General features: G+C 40.4%; 1 protein-coding gene across 1 annotated transcript in view; it reads left to right on the plus strand.

The window, feature by feature from the left end:
* LOC120988763 (extracellular calcium-sensing receptor-like) overlaps positions 1 to 12,869 on the plus strand; it is a 53,189-nt gene extending 40,320 nt beyond the window's left edge. Inside the window, exons 4-5 of the mRNA XM_040416445.1 lie at positions 5,103 to 5,226; positions 11,959 to 12,869. Of these exons, the coding sequence (XP_040272379.1) occupies positions 5,103 to 5,226; positions 11,959 to 12,869 (1,035 nt within the window). The remainder of the gene's footprint in view (positions 1 to 5,102; positions 5,227 to 11,958) is intronic.
* The last annotated feature ends 264 nt before the right edge of the window (positions 12,870 to 13,133 follow it).

Here is a 13,133-nt window from a genome sequence, read left to right on the forward strand (position 1 = left end):
GAAAGTAGCCTTAGAAGTTTAGAAGCAAATCTTGAAATTTTTCAGAAATTTTCAAAAACCCAATTTTTAGGGATCAGTTCAGGTCTGAAGTCACTTTGCGAGGCTTACATAATAGAAAACACCCAAAAATGACCCCATTTTATAAACTAAACCTCTCAAGGTATTCAAAACTGATTTTTACAAACTTTGTTAACCCTTTAGGTGTTCCACAAGAATTTATGGAAAATAGAGATACAATTTCAAAATGTAACTTTTTTGGCAGATTTTCCATTTTAATGTACGGGCACACGGCAGGGCGCAGAAGGAAAGGAATGCCATACGGTTTTTGGAAGGCAGGTTTTGCTGGATTTTTTTTTTACACCATGTCCCATTTTAAGCCCCCCTGATGCACCCCTAGAGTAGAAACTCCATAAAAGTGACCCCATCTAAGAAACTACTCCCCTCAAGGTATTCAAAACTGATTTTACAAACGTCGTTAACCCTTTAGGTGTTCCACAAGAATTTATGGAAAATAGAGATACAATTTCAAAATTTCACTTTTTTGGCAGATTTTAAATTTTAATAATTTTTTTCCAGTTACAAAGCAAGTGTTAACAGCCAAACCAAACTCAATATTTATGGCCCAGATTCTGTAGTTTACAGAAACCCCCTATATGTGGTCGTAAACCACTGTACGGGCACAAGGAAGGGCGCAGAAGGAAAGGAATGCCATACGGTTTTTGGAAAGCAGGTTTTGCTGGACTGTTTTTTTTTTACACCATGTCCATTTGAAGCCCCCCTGATGCACCCCTAGAGTAGAAACTCCATAAAAGTGACCCCATCTAAGAAACTACACCCCTCAAGGTATTCAAAACTGATTTTACAAACGTCGTTAACGCTTTAGGTGTTCTACAAGAATTAATGGAAAATAGAGATAAAATTTCAAAATTTCACTTTTTTGGCAGATTTTCCATTTTAATATTTTTTTTCCAGTTACAAAGCAAGGGTTAACAACCAAAATCAATATTTATGGCCCAGATTCTGTAGTTTATAGAAACACCCCATATGTGGTCGTAAACTGCTGTACGGGCACACGGCAGGGCGCAGAAGGAAAGGAATGCCATACGGTTTTTGAAAGGCAGGTTTTGCTGGACTGTTTTTTATAACACTATGTCCCATTCGTAGCCCCCCTGATGCACTCCTAGAGTAGAAACTCCAAAAAAGTTGCCCCATTTTAGAAACTACGGGATAAGGTGGCAGTATTGTTGGTACTAGTTTAGGGTACATATGATTTTTGGTTGCTCTATATTACACTTTTTGTGAGGCAAGATAACAAGAAATAACTGTTTTGGCATCGTTTTTATTTTTTGTTATTTACAACATTCATCTGACAGGTTAGATCCTGTGATATTTCATAGACCAGGTTGTCACGGATGCGGCGATACTTAATATGTATACTTTTTTTTTATTTATGTAAGTTTTACACAATGATTTCATTTTAGAAGCAAAAGAAAACATGTTTTAGTGTTTCCATAGTCTGAGAGCCATAATTTTTTCAGTTTTTGTGCGATTACCTTGGGTAGGGTATGATTTTTGCAGGATGAGATGACGGTTTTATTGGCACTATTTTGGGGTGCGTGTGACTTTTTTATCGCTTGCTATTACACTTTTTGTGATGTAAGGTGACAAAAAATGGTTTATTTAGCACAGTTTTTATTTTAAATTTTTTACGGTGTTCATCTGAGGGGTTAGGTCATGTGATATTTTTATAGAGCCGGTCGATATGGACGCGGCGATACATAATATGTATACTTTTTTTATTTATGTAAGTTTTACACAATAATATCATTTTTGAAACAAAGAAAAAATCATGTTTTAGTGTCTCCATATTCTGAGAGCCATAGTTTTTTAAGTTTTTGGGCGATTATCTTAATAAGCTGCAGACCACATCCCTCAGCGGCTCTTCTGGTTTTGGGGTGGGTCGGAGAGCCCGATGGATCCTTTCAATTATTATAGATTGTGCTCTATCCGTACCCAAGAGATCGGCACATAAGCTTAGCATTACTGACTCTAGGTCATCATTAAGTATGGATTCCGGTAATCATTTTATTCTGATGTTTCTGCGTCTGCTCCTGTTCTCTTGATCTTCAAGCAAGAAGAATGCCATGTTGAGGGAGGAGATCTGATCTTCTAAGGTGCGGACAATAGCAGTGTTGTGGGCCACCACTTGATCTTGGTTTGTTTCAAGTTTCTCTAGGCGATGCCCCATGTCTCTCATGTCCTGCCGGAGCTCTTTGAGCTCTTGTACTATCATGGCCAAAGCTTGTGATAGTGTGGCTTTGAAGAAAGCTTTAGTAAGTGTGCTTCGATTCCGTTCTTGTTCTTCTTCTCCCACTGCTGATGCGCCGTCATCTTCAGCTTAATCTCGATCATAAGCTAACGGCGCCATCTATTCTAGGGTTAGGTATCCAGACCGGGTAGCCCCTTGCAGGGCAGGAACTCTGTATAGACAGGCAGGGCCGGATTAGCAATGTCCCCATCCCCATTCAGGGATAACTTGTTCCCTGTGTTGTCTACATTTTGAAACTACCAACGACCACACCAAGTTACCAGTCTAGACGTGGTGCATCTCCTTTATCACGCTTGGCCTGTCCCTATCGGGGTTACGTCAGAATGGTAAGACTGTTACTTATTTCTAAAGCCATATTTACTATCCTTTGAACATGGCGCTAGGTTTTTATAATTATTAGTAAAAGTTATATTTTAGCTCCCTTTTTGCTCCCCTAGGGGAATTGTTGTTTTCTAATTGATTTTGGGAGCGCCACTATCTATTATACATCGCTATATTCATTGCTCTCTTCAGAGCTCCAGTGAGCGCAGCGCTCTCTTTGAACAGCTGATTCCCACTGATTTGATTTTGATGACTAGGGTTGAGCGAATCAAAGTGTCCAAAGTGGACTTCAATGCGAATTTCAAGAAAAATTTCATTCACCGAGAAGCCAAATTTCCTCGTGCTTCGTGGTAACAAATCGATTTGCCCAGAAATGGTAAAATAAAATTATCATACTTATCTCATCCATTTGAGTGCAAAGAGGTCTCCGTGGCCATCTTGCTTGAAGACACCACGCAAAATCTCACGCGCGCTGAAATCAACACACACCGCGCAAGATTTCGCAGTTGATCTTCATGCAAGATGGCTGCGGCAGCCTCTTTGCACTCTAATGGATAAGGTAAGTACAGTTTAAGTTTTTTAAATGATCAACCCATGAAAGGCCTAAATAGTCATCTCAGTTGCCGTGATCAGCGATGAACATTACCCCTATTCCCCTGACGAAGTCGCAACAGCGGCGAAACATGTCGGGAGGGGCAGTAATTATGTATGTGTGATTTTAGACAGGGCTGAGCAATAGAAACAACACATCAGCTGAGGATAGGTAGAGTGACTGAGTGGATGCATATGTGAATGGGCTGGAATGCCGGCAGATAGTAATCTGAGTGTGGTGATACAAACAGCCACATTTCACAAACGCTGGCAGTGATTAATCAGCATGTGGTGATATAAAAAGCCACATTGTGTGAACGCTGGCAGTGAATCTGCACATGGTGATACAAACAGCCACAATGTACAGTACAGACCAAAAGTTTGGACACACCTTCTCATTCAAAGAGTTTTCTTTATTTTCATGACTATGAAGGCATCAAAACTATATATTAACACATGTGGAATTATATACACAACAAACAAGTGGGAAACAACTGAAAATATGTCATTTTCTAGGTTCTTCAAAGTAGCCACCTTTTGCTTTGATTACTGCTTTGCACACTCTTGGCATTCTCTTGATGAGCTTCAAGAGGTAGTCCCCTGAAATGTATATAATTCCACATGTGTTAATTCATAGTTTTGATGCCTTCATAGTCATGAAAATAAAGAAAACTCTTTGAATGAGAAGGTGTGTCCAAACTTTTGGTCTGTACTGTATGTACACTGGCAGTGATCAATCTGTATGCGGTGATAGATTTAACCACATTGTCTGAACACTGGCAGTGAATCTGCACGTGGTGTTACAAATAGCCACATTGTCTGAACACTGGCAGTGAATTTGTACGTGGTAAGACAAATAGCCACATTATATGAACACTGGCAGCAAATAATCTGCAGGTGGTGATATATAGCCACATTGTATGAACGCTGGCAGTGAGTTATTTGAATGAGGCGATACAAATGGCCACAGTGTATAAATGCCGCAAGTGAGCCATTTGAATGTGGTAATACAAATAGCCACAGTGCATGAACGCTGGCAGGGAACAATTAATATGTGGTAATACAGACAGCCACATTGTGTGTGCACCTAGTGAATTGAGCAGAAAACTGCCAAGTAGTGTTGCGCAGACTTATAATGAACAGTGTGGCTGCCTGATCGCCAATTTGTGATAAGTCCTAACCGTCCCCAGTGGCTACTGTGGATGGTGACAGATGGACGTGAGTCTGTTCCATATAACACAATGTGGTATTAATATCCATAAACACACATACAAATAAAGCACCCACTCAGTCCTCCCAGCAATTCCAAGACTACAGGTGACATATTGTCAGTCCCTGATAGTTTTAATTGTTCGTGATCTGTCGTCTGTAGGTTTAATTTTAAAGGTACAATTAAAGGATTAGTTGTATATACATCAAACTTTTTTGTTGGGACCCCTAAAGGGATTTTTTGGTCTGGATGACCTTTTGTATAATCAGCGATGAACAATGCCACCTGAATGTTACAATGACGGGGAGCGGCGTAATCGCTGTTCCCCGTCATTGTAACCGCTACTTACAAAGTGTTCCCACATTCCAGGCTGTCATCTAATAGAGCAGAAACTGACTACAAAGAATGTGTCTGACTCTGGAGGAACCAACTTTTGGATGCATTATGGAGACAGCCTTTTAAAAAAATGAAATACTTTTTTTTTTCTGCGGAGGTCACTTGTATCTTATCAAGGGGCCTAGGAGCGAGATGCCTGATGACAACCTATCATTATTGTACAGGAGATGTTTTGAAAAAGCCACCCCTGCAGACCATGGCATGGATGAGAAGCTTGAGACTGCAAATTAATTCATATTTTGGATGCCCGTTTAGGTTCCTATTTCCATCTGCAGTGACAGCTGCTCTGCCGGATTCAGGAAGGCTCCTCGTATGGGTGAACCTATTTGTTGCTTTGAATGTGTCCCTTGCCCTGAAGGAGAGATTTCCAACCGCACTGGTGAGAATTGAAACTGGATGGAAGTAATGTAACATTCTATTAAGGGAAAATATCTGGCTTACCATGGCTTCACCTAGCAAAACCAGCTGCTTTCCATGAGTGCTGACTAAAGATTGACAAACCAGTTCATACAGAACCAGGTTTGGTCGACACTTTTCAATTTTTCGCATGACAGATGAACCCAAACCTTTTCAGGTTTGTTTCAGACTAATCCTGGCAGACAGCTTTGATGAGCCAATTAGTTCTCTAGCAGACAGGGAGGTGCCCTAGCAGAATGAGCAGAACATCATTTATTGCTGTGAATGAGGGTGGATAGGTCTTAGGCTGAGTTCACGCGGGCGAGTATTCCGCGCGGGTGCAATGCGGGAGGTGCGTTGCGTGAAAATCACAGCATGCTCTATATTGTGCGTTAGAAGTGATTGGGGATGCGTGAAAATCGCAAGCATCCGCAAGCAAGTGCGGATGCGGTGCGATTCAAGTGATTGATAGGGTAATATTAGGGCTAAATCTTTTTAGTTCTCTATCTCCACACAGTTAAAAAAAAAATTTTGGGAGGGTTATGGAATTTATGCAAACCAGCATATAGGTGATCATTACATTAATCCACAGGGTAGTGCACCCCACAACATCTGGGAGTGAAAATGTGATATTAAGCATCAAGCCTCAATCATCTATTTATTCTATCTCCATGCAGTTGGAATTTTATTTTGTTTGTGGGGTTATTCAATTTAATTAAACCAGCACATAGGTGATCAGTACACCAATACACATGGTAGCGCACCGCATTATTAGTGATAACGTGACATTAAGCGTCACACCTGGCCTTTAATCATTCGTTTCCATTTATGCTATTTCCACAGAGTTGGAATTTAATTTTTTGGGGGGTTATTCAATTTAGTTAAACCAGCATATAGGGGATAAGAACACCAATACACAAGGTAGCGCACAAAATTATCTGTGTGTAATAACGTGATATTAAGCATCAGGTCTCAATTATCCAATTACATTTATTTCCTTTTGTACACTGTTCCAAATTTTGGAGGGTTGTTCAATGGAATTAATCCAGCATATAGGTGATCAGTACATAAATGCACAGTGTAGTGCACCAAATTACCCGTGAGTGATAACATGATGTTAAGCATCAGGCCTGAATTATCCATTTACATTTATTTCCAAATTTTTTGCAGGGTGTTAAAATTATAGTGATAATGAATTTAGGCCTAAATCAGTTTCCCTTTAGTTCTGTTTGGGGTTGTTGAATTTAATCAAACCAGTATATACGTGATTACTACACCAATACCCTGGGTAGCACATGAAAGTATCTGTGAGTGATAACGAATTTAAAAATCAATCCATTTCAATTTTTTTCTGTCTCCATAAGTTTCCAATCAAAATTCTTTAAGGGGTGTGGTGGAAATTATTAAAACCAGCATATATGGGATTCCTACACTAATACATAGAGTAGCACACAACATAATCTGTGATGCCGAAAAATGTCAGAGTTACAAATAACCCAGAGTCAAAAAGTGGTAAGTAGCATCACCAGTAACATAGTAACATAGTACATAAGGCCGAAAAAATACATTTGTCCATCCAGTTCGGCCTCTCATCCTGCAAGTTGATCCAGAGAAAGGAAAAAAAAAAGTGAGGTAGAAGCCAATTTTCCCCACTTTAGGGGAATAAAAAGTTCCTTCCCAACTCCAATCAGGCAATCAGAATAACTCCCTGGATCAACGACCCCTCTCTAGTAGCTATAGCCTGTAATATTATTACGCTCTAGAAATACATCCAGGCCCCTCTTCCTTTATTGTACTCACCATCACCACCTCCTCAGGCAGAGAGTTCCATAGTCTCACTGCTCTTACCGTAAAGAATCCTCTTCTATGTTTGTGTACAAACCTTCTTTCCTCCAGACGCAGAGGATGTCCCCTCGTCATAGTCACAGTCCTGGGGATAAATAGATGATGGGAGAGATCTCTGTACTGACCCCTGATATATTTATACATATTAATTAGATCTCCCCTCAGTTGTCATTTTTCTAAAGTGAATAACCCTAATTTTGATAATCTTTCAGGGTACTGTAGTTGCCCCATTCCAGTTATTACTTTAGTTGCCCTCCTCTGTACTCTCTCCAGCTCTTCTATGTCTGCCTTGTTTACTGGAGCCCAGAACTGTACACAGTACTCCATGTGTGGTCTGACTAGCGATTTGTAAAGTGGTAGGACTATGTTCTTATCACGGGCATCTATGCCCCTTTTGATGCAACCCATTATCTTATTGGCCTTGGCAGCAGCTGCCTGACACTGGTTTTTACTGATTAGTTTGCTGTTTATTAAAATTCCTAGATCCTTTTCCATGTCAGTGTTATCGAGTGTTTTACCAATTAGTATGTACGGGTGACTTGCTTTATTCCATCCCATGTGCATAACTTTACATTTGTCAGTGTTAAACCTCATCTGCCACTTATCTGCCCAAGCCTCCAATCTATCCAGATCGCTCTGTAGTAGTATACTGTCCTCTGTAGTATATATATACCGTATACTGTCCTCTTCAGTGTTAATTACTTTACACAGTTTAGTGTCATCTGCAAAAATTGATATTTTACTGTGCAAGCCTTCTACAAGATCATTAATAAATATATTGAAGAGAATAGGGCCCAATACTGACCCCTGAGGTACCCCACTAGTGACAGTGACCCAATCTGAGTGTGTACCGTTAATAACCACCCTCTGTTTTCTATCACTCAGCCAGTTACTTACCCACATACAGACATTTTCTCCCAGTCCGAGCATTCTGATTTTATATACTAACCTTTTATGCGATACAGTGTCAAATGCTTTGGAGAAGTCCAGATATACGACATCCATTGATACGCCGCTGTTACCTCCTCATTGAAACTGATTAAATTTGTTTGGCATGACCGATCCTTCATTAAGCCATGCTGATATGGCATTATTTGCTTATTTCCGTTGAGATGCTCTAAGATAGCGTCTCTTAGAAAACCTTCAGTTTACCCACAACAGATGTTAAACTTACCGGCCTATAGTTTCCAGGCTCTGTTTTTGGACCCTTTTTGAATATTGGCACCACATTTGCTATGCGCCAATCCTGTGGGACATTCCCTGTCAGTAAAGAGTCCGCAAATATCAGAAATAAGGGTCTGGCTATGACATTACTTAATTCCCTTAGAATACGGGGGTGTATGTCATCCGATCCTGGTGATTTGTCTATTTTAATCTTTTTAAGTCGCTGATGTACTTCTTCCTGGGTCAGACAGGACACTTTTAATGGGGAATTTATTTTTACATTCAGCATTTCATCTGACAGTTTATTTTCCTCAGTTAATACAGTGGAGAAAAAAATATTTAACAGCTTTGCTTTCTCCTCGTCGCTCTCTGCAACTTCCCCCTCATTACTCTGTAGAGGGCCGACACCTTCAGATTTATAATTTTTAACATTTATATAATTGAAGAACATTTAAGGGTTAGTTTTGGCCACTTTTATTTGTTTTTTACATGTTCTATTTTTTTCCTTATAGTTTTTCAGTGCTTCCGTGCTACCCTCCTGTTTTAGTGATTTATATACTTTCTTTACAGTTCTATTTATTCACATTAGTTTCTTTTTGTTCCTTAACCTTTTATTCCCATACGATATGTACCTCTCACAATGAGATTTTAGGATGCTTTTAAAGATATCCCATTTCGTGGCTGTATTTTTATTTTTGAGGACTTTGTCCCAGTTGGCTAAATTTAGCTTTTTTGAAGTTTCTTTTTTTTGTTCCTCCCTGTAGAAATGCTCTTTTGAATGATAATTGGAAGGTTATTACTTTATGGTATCACTATTTCCCAGGTGTCCCCCAACCTGCACGTCTGTTGTTCTGTCAGGCCTATTGGTTAATACTAAGTCCAGTATGGCCGTCCCTCTAGTTGGGTCCTGAACCAGTTGGGAGAGGTAATTGTCTTTGGTTATTGCCAAGAACCTGCTTCCTTTATTAGATGTACAGCTTTCAGTTTCCCAGTCTATATCTGGGTAGTTGAAGTCCCCCATAATAAGCACCTCATTATGATTTGCTGCCATGTCTATATCGTTTAGTAGTAGATTTTCTGTGGACTCTGGTTTATAGTAAACTCCTATTAGAAATTTATTATTGTTTTTAGCTCCATGTATCTCGACCCACAGTGACTCCACATGTTCATGTCCCTCACTTATATCTTCCCGGAGTGTGGGCTTTAGACAGGACTTTACATAAAGGCAGACCCCTCCCCCTCTCCGGTTTTGACGATCCATTCTAAACAGACTGTAACCTTGTACATTAACTGCCCAGTCATAGCTAACATCCAGCCATGTCTCTGTTATTCCCACTATGTCATAGTTCTCCTCACACATCACAGTAGTAGTAGTAGTACTAATAGTAGACTGCAGTTCTCCCTGCTGGCTTTGGAAAGGCACAGTATTATCGTTGAAGAGAGAGAGGATGAGATTGTAGATTGGATGGCTCAGTCTTCCTCTCAGTCACAGCAGGATGACAAGGAGGTGACTTTAGAGTCTGACACTTCCTTGGAGCCAGGGGTCACAGAGTTCTTCCTGTTCTTCCCCCTTGTAGAACCAGAGAAGGCTTTCAGCCCTCTCAGTCTTCACTGCCCCTTCCTTTTTATTAAGAAGTGGCAAGGAAACATTACAACACCCTATGGTAGATAGTCAAGAAAGTCTCCCTGTTGAAAACCTGTGTGAGAGCCATCACTGTTTGGGCGGCAATTAGGAGGAGGTTCAGGAGGAGGCTGGGGATGCTATGCATAGCTGTATTCATGGTGGCGGTAATAGTGGGACCATTAGCCACGGCATTGGTGATGGGAGCAGCAACAGTGGCAGTTGGGGAAAACACAGAGGAGGGGAGGAGGACCCAGGAGCCCTCCTTGATATCTCATAGTCTGATAAAAGCGGCACAGAGGGTCAGGACTCCAATGATAATAGTGTACTGGACAGGACCTGGGAGCTGGGTCAGGGTGCTGAGGAAGAGACAACATCAATGGAGAAGGGTGTTCGCAGCAGCTCCCAAAAAAACAGCCAGGGCCCACTGTCCATCCTTTCAGCCATTTTCATGTGGTGAGGATTGCTCTTCTGGACTTGCAGTGTCACAATGTTCTGCAGCTACACCGCTTAATCCACAATTAGAGATGAGTGAAGTTATGAAAAATTCGATTTGGTTGCTTCGCCGATTTTCACAAAGAAATTTAATTTGTGACGAATTACTTCCACACAAAGCAAATTCCTTTGCATTATCCCGAATCCCGAATTTAGAAAACAGCGAATTTTTTCACATTTTTGTTAACTTTTGGATTTTTTTTTATAAATAAAGGTGAAATATATTGACTCAATTTTACCATTAACATGAAGTACAATGTGTCACGAGAAAACATTCTCTGAATGGCCAGGATAAGTAAAAGCATTCCAAAATGATTACCACTTAAAGTGACATATGTCATATTTGCAAAATTAGGCCTGGTCAGGAAGGGGGCAAATGACTCGGTCTGGAAGTGGTTAAACATACACGGTGTTATGGGAAAATAAATAAATAATAAAGTGCCTTGGGGACCCAAGCGTCCAAAAATTAAGCCTTGACAGGGTTAGAATGCCTGCCCGTACGACACGCATAAGTGTTGATTGTCAGAAGAAAAAGTGGCTCGTTGTGAACGAGACTAAAAATATTCTCCCTTTTAATTGGGAGCAGCAGCAGTGCCGGGTTGATGTGCAAAGGGTTCGGTACGGATATAGTGGCATTTAGTATACCTGTCATTGAGTTTGAGAGCTTGTGGAGGAGGGAGGGAAGACGAAAAAATTTCATACTAAATAAACGAAAATAGATAACAAGTTTTCCTAAAAATTATGATTCCTCAGAGGCTATAGGGGGTTATATACTAGGAATAAAAAAAAAGGGAGATTCCGGCACTGGGTAGATTTGTCGTTGCATCGTCTTTATTTTCCGTTTCACATTATAGGTTACATATAGTCCACTATATGTAACCTATAATGTGAAACGGAAAATAAAGACGACACAACGACAAATCTACCCAGTGCCTGAATCTCCCTTTTTTTTATTTCTATGTATGGAGAGCTAGCCTTGGTTCGTCTCGTGCACGGAGGATATTGGGTGAGCTGGACTTATTTATTATATATTTGGACAGGGTTATATACTAATTTTCAGAGGAATTGGAGCATTTACAGTTCGCTTCAAATCGATTCAGTTCTGAACCGAACTTTTTAAAAATTCGGCGAACCAGAACCGAATCCCCAGTGGTTCACTCATCTCTGAGTTGAAACGAGGTAATCAGCTAATCGATGTGTTGGATACCATATAAAAGGTGTTATACTGGTGGCCTCTGTTCACTGATCCACTCACTATGTGTCTGTCCTGTGTGCATGTGTTAAAAGAGCTTAGTTCAGTGTATCTTACCTTAGGTTCAGTACTGCAGGGGTTCCACCCTTTCCCTCATTGCTCTTTGTGTTGCTGTCCAGCTGCTGACTAATTATTCAGCTCACCTATAAATACCTGCTTGTCTCTCTCACCCTTTGCCTGATCAACACAGGTCCTACTAGATTTCTTTACCTTGCTATCTGAGCTATAATCTCTTTACCTGTCGGTATACAATAGAGGGATTAATATGTTTGTTTACAGTTGATAAAATACATTTTAATGTGTTTGCTCACTATTTAAGGTTTAACTTTATCTTTCAGACTCCATAGATTGTTCAAAGTGTCCATGGGATATGTGGCCAAACAACCAAAAGAACCAATGTCTTCCAAAACCCATTGAGTACCTTTCATATGATGAGCCATTGGGATTCACTTTAACAGCCACCAGTGTTTTTTCTTCTATGGTTCCATTATCTATCCTTCGGCTTTTCTATCATTACAAGAACACTCCAATGGTCAGAGCAAATAACTACTCACTTAGTTGTATCTTGTTGGTATCGTTGACATTCTGCTTCCTGAGCTCTTTGGCCTTCATCGGTTACCCCCATACAGAGAAGTGCCTTCTACGACAAGCAACATTTGGCATGGTGTTTGCCCTTTGCGTCTCCTGTATCTTAGCTAAAACTGTAATGGTAGTCTTTGCATTCATGGCAACCAAACCTGGAAGTAGTCTTAAAAGGTGGACAAGTCCTCAAGTGTCCTACATGATCATCGTCTGTTGTTCGCTCCTTCAGTTACTCCTGTGTGTCATGTGGATTTCTGCTTCTCCTCCATTTCAACAAATAAACACTGGAAGCAAACCTGGAATTATTCTCATTGAATGTAATGAAAACTCAACAATTGCCTTCTGGAGTATGTTGGGGTATCTAGGCCTTTTGGCTTCCATCAGTTTTATTGTTGCCTTTCTGGCCCGGAGGCTTCCAGATAGCTTCAATGAGGCCAAATTTATCACTTTTAGCATGCTGGCCTTCCTCAGTGTGTGGGTGTCTTATATCCCAGCATCCCTCAGTTCGCAAGGAAAGTATACAGTAGCCATGGAGACCTTTGCAATCCAATCATCAAGTTGGGCTCTTGTGATCTGTATGTTTCTACCCAAATGTTTTATCATGTTGTTCCGACCACATATTAACACCAAAGAACATCTCTTAGGTAAAAACAAAGCTCAAAAATAGGCTCAAGTACAGGCATACATTGTGGAAGAGCATGCCCATCTTGAACTTTCATCAGACTGAATCATGTCACAACCTTAACCTAATTTAGAACAGTTAGGACAGCACTTCCCAACTCAATTCTTGTAGAAAAAGAAGGTAGCTTGTCTCCTCCTTCAGTGCACTGAAGATTGTCCTGACAAGGATCATACCACTCTTCCCATAGGAAAAGGGGACTAAACTGGGACTTCGCTTCATGAAATTCTTCGATGTCGTGTACATTAAATG

This window comes from Bufo bufo, chromosome 1 (assembly GCF_905171765.1).
Source record: "Bufo bufo chromosome 1, aBufBuf1.1, whole genome shotgun sequence".
In the NCBI taxonomy this organism is placed as follows: domain Eukaryota; kingdom Metazoa; phylum Chordata; class Amphibia; order Anura; family Bufonidae; genus Bufo; species Bufo bufo.